The sequence below is a fragment of the Calidris pugnax genome, unplaced genomic scaffold, assembly GCF_001431845.1.
Source record: "Calidris pugnax isolate Ruff unplaced genomic scaffold, ASM143184v1 scaffold89, whole genome shotgun sequence".
Taxonomy (NCBI): domain Eukaryota; kingdom Metazoa; phylum Chordata; class Aves; order Charadriiformes; family Scolopacidae; genus Calidris; species Calidris pugnax.
The window spans coordinates 2,661,698-2,676,581 of NW_015090865.1; the positions used below are offsets into that span (position 1 = coordinate 2,661,698).

The 14,884-nt window shown below is 43.3% G+C and overlaps 1 protein-coding gene across 12 annotated transcripts in view; it reads right to left on the reverse strand.

Moving 5' to 3' along the window:
• FGFR2 (fibroblast growth factor receptor 2) overlaps positions 1-14,884 on the reverse strand; it is a 90,871-nt gene that overhangs the window by 62,471 nt on the left and 13,516 nt on the right. For 6 of the 12 annotated variants that reach the window (XM_014945297.1, XM_014945292.1, XM_014945291.1 and 3 more), the window contains 2 exons: positions 1,449-1,715; positions 696-770 (listed from right to left, as the gene is read on the reverse strand). The exons of 4 other annotated variants lie outside the window; for them this stretch is intronic. In XM_014945297.1, coding sequence (XP_014800783.1) covers positions 696-770; positions 1,449-1,715 — 342 coding nt within the window. The remainder of the gene's footprint in view (positions 1-695; positions 771-1,448; positions 1,716-14,884) is intronic. 2 more of the 12 variants (XM_014945299.1, XM_014945298.1) reach the window with 1 other exon arrangement.

A 14,884-nucleotide genomic window follows, 5' to 3' on the forward strand; every position in this document is an offset into this window, starting at 1 on the left:
TGAATTTTACATATTTTTTTTCTTAGCAACTGCTCTATTTAGAGCCTATTAATAGCTTTCCAAATTCTCTGAAGGGACTGAAGTTTAACATTCAGATAGGTTTAAGACTCTTTTAGCCCATTTTCATCATGCATAAGTAACATAAAATGTGGTTTCAGTGCTGGATTGCTTTCTTTGTGACAAAACCTTGAGGTTCTTCGCAGACAAAAGAACCTCATTGTCTCCAAATTCATTCTCCCCGGGGAGATTTCTGCCAAGATTAAGGATCGAAGGATTTACCTCTTTACAACTTAATTTTATTTTTAAAGTTTCCATACCACCTTTTAACAAAGTGAGCTGGATCTTTGCTGCTCCTGTTAAATTTCAGCTCAGGTTCAGGGAAAGTTAGAGAGAGGCTAAACCAAAGACTGAACTTCAATACAAGAAGAAAGGGAACCACAGAAAAGCTAGCAAGAAGGGAGAAAGAAAGTACAGACCAGTAAAGTGTGTTTAGAAGAATATTAGTTTATTTTTCTTTTTCTTTTCCAAGTTATGGACTACGTGAAACAGGAAACAGAGAAGGACAAAGATGCCACTATTTGACAGCCCATGCAGTTAACAATCAAGAAGCTCTGAAGGCAGGAGTGCGAGAGATGGGACATTATTTTCCACGTGGATCTTGCTACAGTGACTTCTGGCAGCTCGCTGTTACTTACTCATCTGGTTGCTGTCATTCACAAAGTCCTCGGACCCATCATTGTCGTCTTCATCATCCCCAGAAGAAAGAGCATCTGCACATTAAAAATAATCAAGTCTTTAAACCAGCCTATTTTTCCAGACAAATAAACCAATACGCTACATCTTTGATTATCTAGCAAGGAGAACGGATGTTGTGTTAGTTGTGCAGAAGCTATAGAAGAAGAAAATCCAGCCACAAAATGTGTGTTATTCTTATAAAATGCTAACAAAACTAGCTAATAATCCCAAAATGCTACAAGGTTACCAAAGGGAGTTTGCTAACTCCAAAAAAATATCTTTCCACTTACAATTTTTATTTTTCTTTAAGACATTCAGTTGAGCAGAACTGAGCGTCTCCACAACAATTTATCTCTCAACTTAAAGGGTGTAGGACACCCCTGTTCCTCTTCTGATGCGAGGTGATTAAACTTGTGTTCATTTTACTGGCTTTATCATCATCACAGTGACTCTGTATAATTTAATCCTGTCATAGTGGCATAAAACAGAGTGCTCTTCAGCAGCTGTTAATCACTATAGATCCCGTGAAGTAAAAGGAATATATACAGAGTCCCTTTCAGGGTCAGGACAAGGGGGAAAATACCTGAATTAACTACAGAACTCAACTCAACTTCCCTGTGCCCGAGTGGACTGTTTCATGTTAAATCAAAATGTGTCTTTATATCACATTTTACAGCTTCTACATGCAAAAAACCTATGTTTAACTCACTCACCTGTAACATTTACAATGAAGTACAGAGTATCACTGTCTAGGGTCCTAACAGCAGTGCAAGCATAGAGGCCCGAATCTCTGGGTGTAGCATCCTTAATTTGTAAGTACTCCCCAATAATCACTGTCCTATTGTCGGGCCCCAAAGGGAGCCCATCCTTAGTCCAACTGATCATGACGGCGTCTTTCAATTGACAGCGCAACTCAAGCGGTTCTCCTGGAAGTGCTGAATAAACATCTGGCTGAGAGATTTGGTATTTGGTTGGCGGCTCTGCGAAGGTGGAAGGAAAGGAGGAAAAAGAAGAAAGAGAAGGGAAAGGAGAGAATTTCCAACAAAAGTCAGTGAAGGCCCTTTTCATCCACAGAAATCAAGTTACGTTCAATAAAAAAAGTTGCATCCAGATTAGCCCAGCTACCTGTCTCATAAAACTGAACCATATGCAGGTATGGGATAGGCTTTATTTTCAAGAAGTCCACCACAAAGAAAGCTCGGTCTCTTTTCATTGGTGTCTTGGCACGTGCCTTGTCCCAAGTGTCACGCAAAGGCACTACCCTTCTCGCTGGTCACAGCGAGCCAACCCTGGGGAGATGAGTGCTGCTGAACCCGGGGGCTTCAACGGATTTGGAGGAGCCAGGAGGAGTTCAGAAAGCAAATTCAGTTTTATATCTTAGTATCCGTGTCTATGATTTGAACAAACATTTATGTTTCCCCTTCCGATTTTTTAAAAGAAAAAAAATTTAAAAAGAGAAAGAAAAGAGCTGTGTTAGACAAAAATGAAGGCCAAACACCCTTCACTAGCTAAGCTAATAAACATGATTTCCTAAACACAGCATATATTATATCCTTTTTTTTTTCCTCCCTGCACCTTTTCCAAAGTCTCTATATTTGCCTTCTACACTGCCAACTCTGGTCCCAGTGATAGTAACGTTTTTCTTTAATTTATTTTTTTTTTTCATTTCTTATTTCGCAGCCTCTTCTGAAGGAACACAGCAGAAACCCGGGAACACAAACAAAGCTTTCAAAGTCACAGCTTACACAGAAGTTCAAAACAAAATGGCTCATCCATCAGTTCCTTTTTGTAACTAAATAATGAGAAGAATGTCAAACCACAGCCTTTTTCCAAAAAAACATCCTTGGAAAACTACATCTGACTGTAGTTACTGGGGCTTCACCACCCCCTTCCAAGGCCAGCTCTGAGCAGGGAGAAGAGAACCGTGGCCCTGGGCACCCAGGATGGTTGGGCACAGCGTGGAGGGACTCCCCACACCACACCTATACCACACTCGAGCTGTGCCCAGTATAGGGACTGCTTTTGTACTGGTTTCTCCCTCCAACCACAATATCCCTCTCCCATGACTCCTAGCCTGGCCAATGCCACCATGAAAAGTAAATAAGGGAGAGCAGCATGAAGGCATCTTCTGTTTGCTCAGAAGGAGGGTCACATCACACAGACAGCTGCTCCCCGGCACACATCCTTCCCCACGCAGGCACCAACTGTGCACCCCTCTGGGCATATATAAATAAAACACACACCTCTTTCTGTTTGTTTGAGAGTCTGAGGGAATATTCAAACAGGCAACTCCTCGGTGTCCACCCTTGCTTCTAAGAATATTGAAACCCTGAAACCCGTGTTCCTTGTCCTTGGGCACAGTGTTCTCATTGCTTGCGTCACACCTTCAACAGAGAAGTCTGAAACAAGCATCACATCTGAGCTAGCCTGTGGGCAGGAGTTTGGAAAGAAATGCTGAAGCTCTGCTTCAGCTTCAGGTGGTCCTTCAGAGAGGAGAGAGTTGAACTTAAGGATCATAGAATGGTTTGGGTTGGAAGGCACCTTAAAGATGATCCAGTTCCAACCCCCTGCCCTGGGCAAGGACCCCTCCCACCAGACCAGGTTGCTCAAAACCCCATCCAACCTGGCCTTGAACCCCTCCAGGGATGGGGCAGCCGCAGCTTCTCAAATCCGTGACCTTTTCATGATCTTTACGAGTCCCTTCCAACTCAAGAACAGTCTATGATTCTATGAGCACCAGAAGTGGCCACCACAGGGGGACACTCATGCACTTAAATATTGGGTTATATGGATGCACTTGAAAGCAGCGTGCCCAATTTCTCCTCCCACTCATCCTGGAATCATGTCATTTCAGGGAGTTCAGTGGGAGTTTGCCTGAAGCCAAGGGGGAACAGGTCCAGGGATGTGCCCTTGGCAAAGCTCCTCCTGGCTTTTTCCTTAGGGCAAATATGGTTTTTCAAACAATAGATTTGACACACGCATCACATCAAGAAGGTGGGCAGGACAAGTACATAAAGCCATTTAAACAAGACCAGTTACGGAGACTGTAAAGATTCTTGGATTTAGATTTTATATCAAGTTCTCTCAACTTTCTAGCATGCAAAGTTCCACCTCAGAGTCTAGGACAAGATACAATACAGCCTCATACTCCTTATAAACTAATTCAGCCTCACTCGTCTGCACGATCTGCAATGCAGGTGTTTCACTGAGCAATATGCTATGCTGCTAATTTCCAGAAGGAGCAAGGGCTCCTTTCTACATACATTTTGTAACAGTAATGAGTATATATGAGTCTGCTTGAGATTTTTTTTCAATTCAGATTCCACTGTAATATAATAAAAAAAAGTAGCTGAAGCCAGCTAGCTAATTTACTTTGAAGTTTTTAAGACTTCTCTGTAATGCTCTACCTGCAAAGAAAATTTCTTTTACAGAGTTTACGCTGTGCCAACAATGTACAGGAGTCTTTAAAAATGTCTTTGTTTAACCTTTTAAAAGCCACTGAGGGTGAAGATAACCCAACCTTCCTTTAAGTGCTTTAGCGGCTTTTGCTGAGGAGCCCCAGGAAACTCACAGGATGGTCACAGCCTCCTCCCGGGCAGATCAGTTGCTCTCATGCAATTACAAGGGAAATAGTTTTCAACCTCCCATCCTGCTCTTTTTAACTATTACCTCCAAATTTATACTGAGTCTTTCAATACAAATCTAAATTGAAACTCAAGAACAGCAATTTATTTCAAAATTAGAAAAAAATTCCTTTTACAAGGAGAATTACTAGTACACTGAAGAAAAACAACTTTCAGATAGATATTAGCATTTGGTAAATATTATCCTCCTCCATTTCTTTCTCTCTTGAGTATCAGCAAAGATACAGCACAAAGTGTTGTCATGAAATAATGAAGTCATGTTTGGAAATAGCAAGTTATTTCAGGTAAGCCTTTGTGTTGCCAAACTAGAATGTAGCAGCACTTAAGACTGTCACTTTTTATAATGTTTGCCTATAAACTTTTTCCAGTGTGGGTTTGAAATGGTGCCCAAAAGCAAACAGAGAACAGGTGGGATTCTGAGGCATGAGTCCGCCCAACAGCTTCGCTGCAAAAATCAACCAGTTTAAACTGTTAAAAAAAAATTCCCGGCACCACATAAACAACCTATGCTGCAAAGTTAACTCTCTCTCCGGGACACCTCACGAGGATTTTTACACTGCTCTGAAATTTAGGGACAAGTGTTGAGCTCCTGGGAACGCTGTACAATCATACCAATGGTTCCCCTGGGGCTGATATCAGCATTCTTTCCTTGTTTCCACGTCTTTTGAGTGTACTAGAGAAATAAGGCTGCAAAGTTTGCTCAGCCCTCACTCGTACCCATCCTCTGGTGTTTTCACCCACATCCTCTTGAATTTTCCCTTAGTGCAAATACCCGGATGGGAGAAGGGGAAAATCCCCTTGTCGAGCCTGCAACACCAAGCAAGGCTTGATGATCTTGGCTTGACATGAGGAGGAACTTCTTTACTTTGAGGGTGGCAGAGCACAGGAGTAGGCTGTCCAGAGAGGTGGTAGAGTCTCCTTCTCTGAAGACATTCAAAACCCACCTGGCCAAGTTCCTGTGCAACCTGCTCTGGGTGGACCTGTTTTGGCAGGGGGGTTGGACTAGATGATCTCCAGAGGTCCCTTCCAACCCCATGTGATTCTTAATTCTGTGATCTGCTATCACAGCCATGCTCCTCCAGCCCTCTCTGAAGCTCTGCCTTGAAACTCCATCCCTCAGCCATCATCATCATCCCTTTGCTGGGTGAGCTCTGCACAGCCACAGGAAGGTGGCACGAGATGCCTTTCTTAGCAGGTTCTCCTGCAAATCCTATAATTGTAGCATTAGTTCCCGCTGCAAAGGTGCATTACCTGCTGTGAATAACACCCGTCCATCACCTCTGAAAAAACAAACAAGCAACAAAGGCACGCATGAAATTCCTGGTGGTGTTCTTAAACACTGGGGGACAAGGGAGGACACGCTGCTTCTGCTATTGTCTGCTCTCAGCTACATCCTTATTTGTAATAGTGGTGCACACAATGTATTTTAACTTTATAGGTGGAGCTATTGAACAATACAGCCATGGAACACCAAGCTGCTGTTAAATAAACAGACGTGAACTTTTTCCTTGCCTGCTCATGCAGTCTTGCAGCATGGTTTATGCCATCCAGCCATCAAACGGAGTAAATACCATTTGTACAAAAGCCATGGCCTCAACTGAGGGCTGGGGACATTCTGAATGCTCTATTTCAGGTTATTATGAGATATGCAGTTATATTCCAAATCATGCTGCCGTTCAAGATTTGGTCACTGAAACGGGAGATTTACATTTCCTTAGGTTTTAAATTATTATTATTTGTCTCCATTTATTAAAATGTTAACAAAGAGCTGCTTATCTTAAGGCTCAAGGCATTTAGTTACTTAGTTACAGAGCCAAATAATTAAACAATCAGCTAATAGCTAACCCCAGCAAAGATTCTCACACAACTCTCCACAACACAAAAGCCTCAGACCCCATCAAGCCACTTTCCCTTCAAAAGGCTTTAGTAAATAACTAAACACTTACCATAGTGTGCCCAGAAGGGTCAACAGACCTGACCCGTCAAGAATCCAAGAGGTTCATTGCAAAACTGAATGTCTCCACGGGGAACACCAGGCTGCCAACCACTACCACTGCTCCTGCTTCTCCTACCCCTTCTCCTGTGTGTCCTGCCATTGAGGAAGATCCAGCAGGACCACACTGGATGAGCCACACGGAATGGGGATGCAGAGCTATGCCTGAAGCAGAATAGCCACGGGCCCAACAGCTTTGGGAGCAGAACCCAAGGCTTTCTCCTTGCTCCAGGAAGCAGCCTCTGCAGGATCAGGATGCCCAGGGATCATCACTCAGGTCTGCAACCTTCCCTCCCAGCTACAAGCTAATGGGCTTCTCCCTCAACTGAAGTTGGCAGGCTATTATTAACAGTAGCTCTATGTTCTTTTCTGGTGATGGATGATAAATTCAGCCTACAAAAGACACAGCCACCGGTTTAAACGTGCTAAGAGTCCTTCCTGGCCACAGTGACTCCCATTAGCCAACAGCAAACCAAAGCCACAGAGGCTGAGCACGTCTCCTTATACAAAGGGGGAAAGAATAGCATTTGCAATTCATCCATCTGTTTCTCCAAAGTCTCTGGATTCCTGCTGACTTATTTGTACTGCGTTTCCGTCCACTAGCTGCCAGCTCTGCCCAGCTCTGCCTCCGCCAGGCATTATCAGGAAGTCTCTGTTCTGATAAAATACTTTCCTTTCCAAGTTACTACAGTTCCTTCTATAATTTTAATATTAAAAAAAAATAAAAAAATAAAAAACCCCAAACAAACAAAAAACCCAAACCTTTGTCACTGAACAACACTCCAAAGAGCAGGAATCATTTCGCCCCTCTCTCCAATGTATAAAAACATTAAGAGCTCAAACGCGACAACAAAAGATGAAGATCTTGTAGAAAAGTTTCATCAAACTCAAAGCATCAAAGAGATATCCCTGATAGATACAACCATAAATACATGGCAGATTCTAAACCTTCACTTGTTCCTTTAAAACAAGCTCCTGGGCTGTTCTATATGAAAGCAGTGACTTTCACAAAGTGCTAAGCAGCAGACTCTCTAAAATAAATCAAGGTATTTTTTCTTGGCATCTTCTTTAACCCTGTTATCCTTATTCTATAAGGACCTACTCATCTGATGGCTGGACGAGAGACAAAAATAGAATGAAAATAAAAATCCAAGGAGCAGGAAGAATGCTTTTACCCTGGAAGGGAAAACTTGCAAAACAAAGTGCTGCCACATCATACATGCCTGGTGCTCTAGCAAGCGTGTAGCTTCCAACCACGCTGACTTGCTAGAGCATGGACCTCCAGCACCATGTCAACTCTTATTGAGCGTTACATATACTAAGATCATAAAAAGAAGTGAACCTCCTCCAATTGAAGCACTCGCCAATGTCATCATGGGCAGGGGAAAATATTACACTGCACTCACTTGTTTTCCTAAGCTTTGAAGACTTAGAAAAATAAATAATTCTGGTGAGCAGCAAAGAGTTTCACCGCTTGTGGAAGCCCCTGGCCAAGAGAAAAGCTTTGCATCTGCACCTCAAAGTTATCCCCACCGATCACATCTATCTGCCTTGTGTAACACTCTTTGGCAGAGGAGCAATTACGGAACTGCAGCTCCTTGAGGTAACCACCCCCAGGCTGCATTTAGCCCTGGCTACAGACACACAGGCCTCATCACACCCAGCAGAAGAGGGCAAACCTCATGAGGTCCCCTGCCTTGTTGGTGTGTTGGCTGCCATGGGGCGAGGTGCATGAACTACTTCAGCATGGCTTTCCATGAAAAGTAAATAAGGGAGAGCAGCATGAAGGCATCTTCTGTTTGCTCAGAAGGAGGGTCACATCACACAGACAGCTGCTCCCCGGCACACATCCTTCCCCACGCAGGCACCAACTGTGCACCCCTCTGGGCATATATAAATAAAACACACACCTCTTTCTGTTTGTTTGAGAGTCTGAGGGAATATTCAAACAGGCAACTCCTCGGTGTCCACCCTTGCTTCTAAGAATATTGAAACCCTGAAACCCGTGTTCCTTGTCCTTGGGCACAGTGTTCTCATTGCTTGCGTCACACCTTCAACAGAGAAGTCTGAAACAAGCATCACATCTGAGCTAGCCTGTGGGCAGGAGTTTGGAAAGAAATGCTGAAGCTCTGCTTCAGCTTCAGGTGGTCCTTCAGAGAGGAGAGAGTTGAACTTAAGGATCATAGAATGGTTTGGGTTGGAAGGCACCTTAAAGATGATCCAGTTCCAACCCCCTGCCCTGGGCAAGGACCCCTCCCACCAGACCAGGTTGCTCAAAACCCCATCCAACCTGGCCTTGAACCCCTCCAGGGATGGGGCAGCCGCAGCTTCTCAAATCCGTGACCTTTTCATGATCTTTACGAGTCCCTTCCAACTCAAGAACAGTCTATGATTCTATGAGCACCAGAAGTGGCCACCACAGGGGGACACTCATGCACTTAAATATTGGGTTATATGGATGCACTTGAAAGCAGCGTGCCCAATTTCTCCTCCCACTCATCCTGGAATCATGTCATTTCAGGGAGTTCAGTGGGAGTTTGCCTGAAGCCAAGGGGGAACAGGTCCAGGGATGTGCCCTTGGCAAAGCTCCTCCTGGCTTTTTCCTTAGGGCAAATATGGTTTTTCAAACAATAGATTTGACACACGCATCACATCAAGAAGGTGGGCAGGACAAGTACATAAAGCCATTTAAACAAGACCAGTTACGGAGACTGTAAAGATTCTTGGATTTAGATTTTATAACAAGTTCTCTCAACTTTCTAGTATGCAAAGTTCCACCTCAGAGTCTAGGACAAGATACAATACAGCCTCATACTCCTTATAAACTAACTCAGTCTCACTGATCTGCACGATTTGCACTGCAGGTGTTTCACTGAGCAATATACTATGCTGCTAATTTCCAGAAGGAGCAAGGGCTCCTTTCTACATACATTTTGTAACAGTAATGAGTATATATGAGTCTGCTTGAGATTTTTTTTCAATTCAGATTCCACTGTAATATAATAAAAAAAAGTAGCTGAAGCCAGCTAGCTAATTTACTTTGAAGTTTTTAAGACTTCTCTGTAATGCTCTACCTGCAAAGAAAATTTCTTTTACAGAGTTTACGCTGTGCCAACAATGTACAGGAGTCTTTAAAAATGTCTTTGTTTAACCTTTTAAAAGCCACTGAGGGTGAAGATAACCCAACCTTCCTTTAAGTGCTTTAGCGGCTTTTGCTGAGGAGCCCCAGGAAACTCACAGGATGGTCACAGCCTCCTCCCGGGCAGATCAGTTGCTCTCATGCAATTACAAGGGAAATAGTTTTCAACCTCCCATCCTGTTCTTTTTAACTATTACCTCCAAATTTACCCTGAGTCTTTCAATACAAATCTAAATTGAAACTCAAGAACAGCAATTTATTTCAAAATTAGAAAAAAATTCCTTTTACAAGGAGAATTACTAGTACACTGAAGAAAAACAACTTTCAGATAGATATTAGCATTTGGTAAATATTATCCTCCTCCATTTCTTTCTCTCTTGAGTATCAGCAAAGATACAGCACAAAGTGTTGTCATGAAATAATGAAGTCATGTTTGGAAATAGCAAGTTATTTCAGGTAAGCCTTTGTGTTGCCAAACTAGAATGTAGCAGCACTTAAGACTGTCACTTTTTATAATGTTTGCCTATAAACTTTTTCCAGTGTGGGTTTGAAATGGTGCCCAAAAGCAAACAGAGAACAGGTGGGATTCTGAGGCATGAGTCCGCCCAACAGCTTCGCTGCAAAAATCAACCAGTTTAAACTGTTAAAAAAAAATTCCCGGCACCACATAAACAACCTATGCTGCAAAGTTAACTCTCTCTCCGGGACACCTCACGAGGATTTTTACACTGCTCTGAAATTTAGGGACAAGTGTTGAGCTCCTGGGAACGCTGTACAATCATACCAATGGTTCCCCTGGGGCTGATATCAGCATTCTTTCCTTGTTTCCACGTCTTTTGAGTGTACTAGAGAAATAAGGCTGCAAAGTTTGCTCAGCCCTCACTCGTACCCATCCTCTGGTGTTTTCGCCCACATCCTCTTGAATTTTCCCTCAGTGCAAATACACGGATGGGAGAAGGGGACAATCCCCCCGTCAAGCCTGCAGCACCAAGCAAGGCTTGATGATCTTGGCTTGACATGAGGAGGAACTTCTTTACTTTGAGGGTGGCAGAGCACAGGAGTAGGCTGTCCAGAGAGGTGGTAGAGTCTCCTTCTCTGAAGACATTCAAAACCCACCTGGCCAAGTTCCTGTGCAACCTGCTCTGGGTGGACCTGTTTTGGCAGGTGGGTTGGACTAGATGATCTCCAGAGGTCCCTTCCAACCCCATGTGATTCTTAATTCTGTGATCTGCTATCACAGCCATGCTCCTCCAGCCCTCTCTGAAGCTCTGCCTTGAAACTCCATCCCTCAGCCATCATCATCATCCCTTTGCTGGGTGAGCTCTGCACAGCCACAGGAAGGTGGCACGAGATGCCTTTCTTAGCAGGTTCTCCTGCAAATCCTATAATTGTAGCATTAGTTCCCGCTGCAAAGGTGCATTACCTGCTGTGAATAACACCCGTCCATCACCTCTGAAAAAACAAACAAGCAACAAAGGCACGCATGAAATTCCTGGTGGTGTTCTTAAACACTGGGGGACAAGGGAGGACACGCTGCTTCTGCTATTGTCTGCTCTCAGCTACATCCTTATTTGTAATAGCGGTGCACACAATGTATTTTAACTTTATAGGTGGAGCTATTGAACAATACAGCCATGGAACACCAAGCTGCTGTTAAATAAACAGACGTGAACTTTTTCCTTGCCTGCTCATGCAGTCTCGCAGCATGGTTTATGCCATCCAGCCATCAAACGGAGTAAATACCATTTGTACAAAAGCCATGGCCTCAACTGAGGGCTGGGGACATTCTGAATGCTCTATTTCAGGTTATTATGAGATATGCAGTTATATTCCAAATCATGCTGCCGTTCAAGATTTGGTCACTGAAACGGGAGATTTACATTTCCTTAGGTTTTAAATTATTATTATTTGTCTCCATTTATTAAAATGTTAACAAAGAGCTGCTTATCTTAAGGCTCAAGGCATTTAGTTACTTAGTTACAGAGCCAAATAATTAAACAATCAGCTAATAGCTAACCCCAGCAAAGATTCTCACACAACTCTCCACAACACAAAAGCCTCAGACCCCATCAAGCCACTTTCCCTTCAAAAGGCTTTAGTAAATAACTAAACACTTACCATAGTGTGCCCAGAAGGGTCAACAGACCTGACCCGTCAAGAATCCAAGAGGTTCATTGCAAAACTGAATGTCTCCACGGGGAACACCAGGCTGCCAACCACTACCACTGCTCCTGCTTCTCCTACCCCTTCTCCTGTGTGTCCTGCCATTGAGGAAGATCCAGCAGGACCACACTGGATGAGCCACACGGAATGGGGATGCAGAGCTATGCCTGAAGCAGAATAGCCACGGGCCCCACGGCTTTGGGAGCAGAACCCAAGGCTTTCTCCTTGCTCCAGGAAGCAGCCTCTGCAGGATCAGGATGCCCAGGGATCATCACTCAGGTCTGCAACCTTCCCTCCCAGCTACAAGCTGATGGGCTTCTCCCTCAACTGAAGTTGGCAGGCTATTATTAACAGTAGCTCTATGTTCTTTTCTGGTGATGGATGATAAATTCAGCCTACAAAAGACACAGCCACCGGTTTAAACGTGCTAAGAGTCCTTCCTGGCCACAGTGACTCCCATTAGCCAACAGCAAACCAAAGCCACAGAGGCTGAGCACGTCTCCTTATACAAAGGGGGAAAGAATAGCATTTGCAATTCATCCATCTGTTTCTCCAAAGTCTCTGGATTCCTGCTGACTTATTTGTACTGCGTTTCCGTCCACTAGCTGCCAGCTCTGCCCAGCTCTGCCTCCGCCAGGCATTATCAGGAAGTCTCTGTTCTGATAAAATACTTTCCTTTCCAAGTTACTACAGTTCCTTCTATAATTTTAATATTAATAAAAAAATAAAAAAATAAAAAACCCTAAACAAACAAAAAACCCGAACCTTTGCCACTGAACAACACTCCAAAGAGTAAGAATCAATTCTCTGCTCTCTCCAACGTATAAAAACATTAAGTGTTCAAACGTGACAACAAAAGATGAAGATCTTGTAGAAAAGCTTTGTCACTGAACAACACTCCAAAGAGCAGGAATCATTTCGCCCCTCTCTCCAATGTATAAAAACATTAAGAGCTCAAACGCGACAACAAAAGATGAAGATCTTGTAGAAAAGTTTCATCAAACTCAAAGCATCAAAGAGATATCCCTGATAGATACAACCATAAATACATGGCAGATTCTAAACCTTCACTTGTTCCTTTAAAACAAGCTCCTGGGCTGTTCTATATGAAAGCAGTGACTTTCACAAAGTGCTAAGCAGCAGACTCTCTAAAATAAATCAAGGTATTTTTTCCTGGCATCTTCTTTAACCCTGTTATCCTTATTCTATAAGGACCTACTCATCTGATGGCTGGACGAGAGACAAAAATAGAATGAAAATAAAAATCCAAGGAGCAGGAAGAATGCTTTTACCCTGGAAGGGAAAACTTGCAAAACAAAGTGCTGCCACATCATACATGCCTGGTGCTCTAGCAAGCGTGTAGCTTCCAACCACGCTGACTTGCTAGAGCATGGACCTCCAGCACCATGTCAACTCTTATTGAGCGTTACATATACTAAGATCATAAAAAGAAGTGAACCTCCTCCAATTGAAGCACTCGCCAATGTCATCATGGGCAGGGGAAAATATTACACTGCACTCACTTGTTTTCCTAAGCTTTGAAGACTTAGAAAAATAAATAATTCTGGTGAGCAGCAAAGAGTTTCACCGCTTGTGGAAGCCCCTGGCCAAGAGAAAAGCTTTGCATCTGCACCTCAAAGTTATCCCCACCGATCACATCTATCTGCCTTGTGTAACACTCTTTGGCAGAGGAGCAATTACGGAACTGCAGCTCCTTGAGGTAACCACCCCCAGGCTGCATTTAGCCCTGGCTACAGACACACAGGCCTCATCACACCCAGCAGAAGAGGGCAAACCTCATGAGGTCCCCTGCCTTGTTGGTGTGTTGGCTGCCATGGGGCGAGGTGCATGAACTACTTCAGCATGGCTTTGATGGCTGCAAAGAAGATGGGTTGATGTGTCTCCTCCTGTGGTTAACAGACAGACAGCAACTCCTTCTCAACAGACAAAAGAAAAAAAAAAAAAAAAAAAAGAAGTTGTACTTGTCTAGGCTCCATGTAGAGATTAAAAATTCCTACAACTTGTAGCCTGCTTGCTCCTACCTGTCTTTATAGTTGTGATCGTTGAGTTATGGCTGCACGGCCACGCAACATGCATCAAAAATGCCAAGTATCACATGCTCATGGGCTTGGCTGTGTGCTTTATGCTTTTGGAAGCCAAGCCAGGGAAGACTCGGAGCATGCCAAGTTCAAAGTAAACAGCAGAGAGACCAGCGAGGCCACCTCCTGCTGCTGGGAACTGCCCTGCAATTTCTTCCTGTTTGTCCCCATTCTTCACGGTCTGCTCCTTGCAGGATGAAGACTTCTTTATACAACAGCCACCAGAGGATTTATCGCCAGGTACAGGACAGAGGAAGAAACAGCAAAGCATCAGTACCTCTTCTGCACAAAGACTTGGTAACCAAGGAGGGAGAAAACACCCCCAACCTGAGTAGCTACACCAAAACCCCCAAAATTATTGTGCTGCCTTTTATCATTTGAACCTTTTGGTTCCAGGGACCAAATCTTGACCATTTCTGTTCAAGCCGTAAGCTCCATCAGCTGCCTAAAGTAATAGAGTGATAGTCTCTCTGCTGAGTGTTCTGGGGAGTACAATATAAGCCTTACACACATGTAACACAATCTCAAAAATAATTAACTACTCTTCAATCTCATTACAGAAAAAGCTTCTCATGTAATCTATTATACAATACAAAGGGGAAATGTATCACCTTTTGCCAGAACCTCAAATGAAAAGCTGAAAAAAAAAAAATAAAATTAACCTTCTCTCTCTCAAAAGCAGAATCCAAGACAGGGATCATTTTCTCACTGTTTTCTACTTTCAGCAACAGCAGAACATCAAATCTTCCTGACTGCACATAACCAAGTGGCAGAGCAATTTAATCAACTCCCATTGTCCAACTTCACATTAAAGCCTGCTTGGGAAAGGCCCCATTTAAGACATACAGCCTTGGGGAAAAGTACAAGCATGTATGTTTAGTCGCAAAGGATTTTTCTTGGTTTTAGTATTTCCTTGCATCTATTCCAACCTGTAGCCTTTTTCAGGTTCTTTATTTGCATTTCAAGAGCAACATGAAAACATAGCAGAATATAGCATAAATCAAAACATAAAAACACAACCTTTTTCTTCCAGGTTTGCCAAAGGCCATACTCCGGACTATTACTACTCAACAAGCAAAAGAAATAAATTAAAAATGTGAGGTTAAAAATT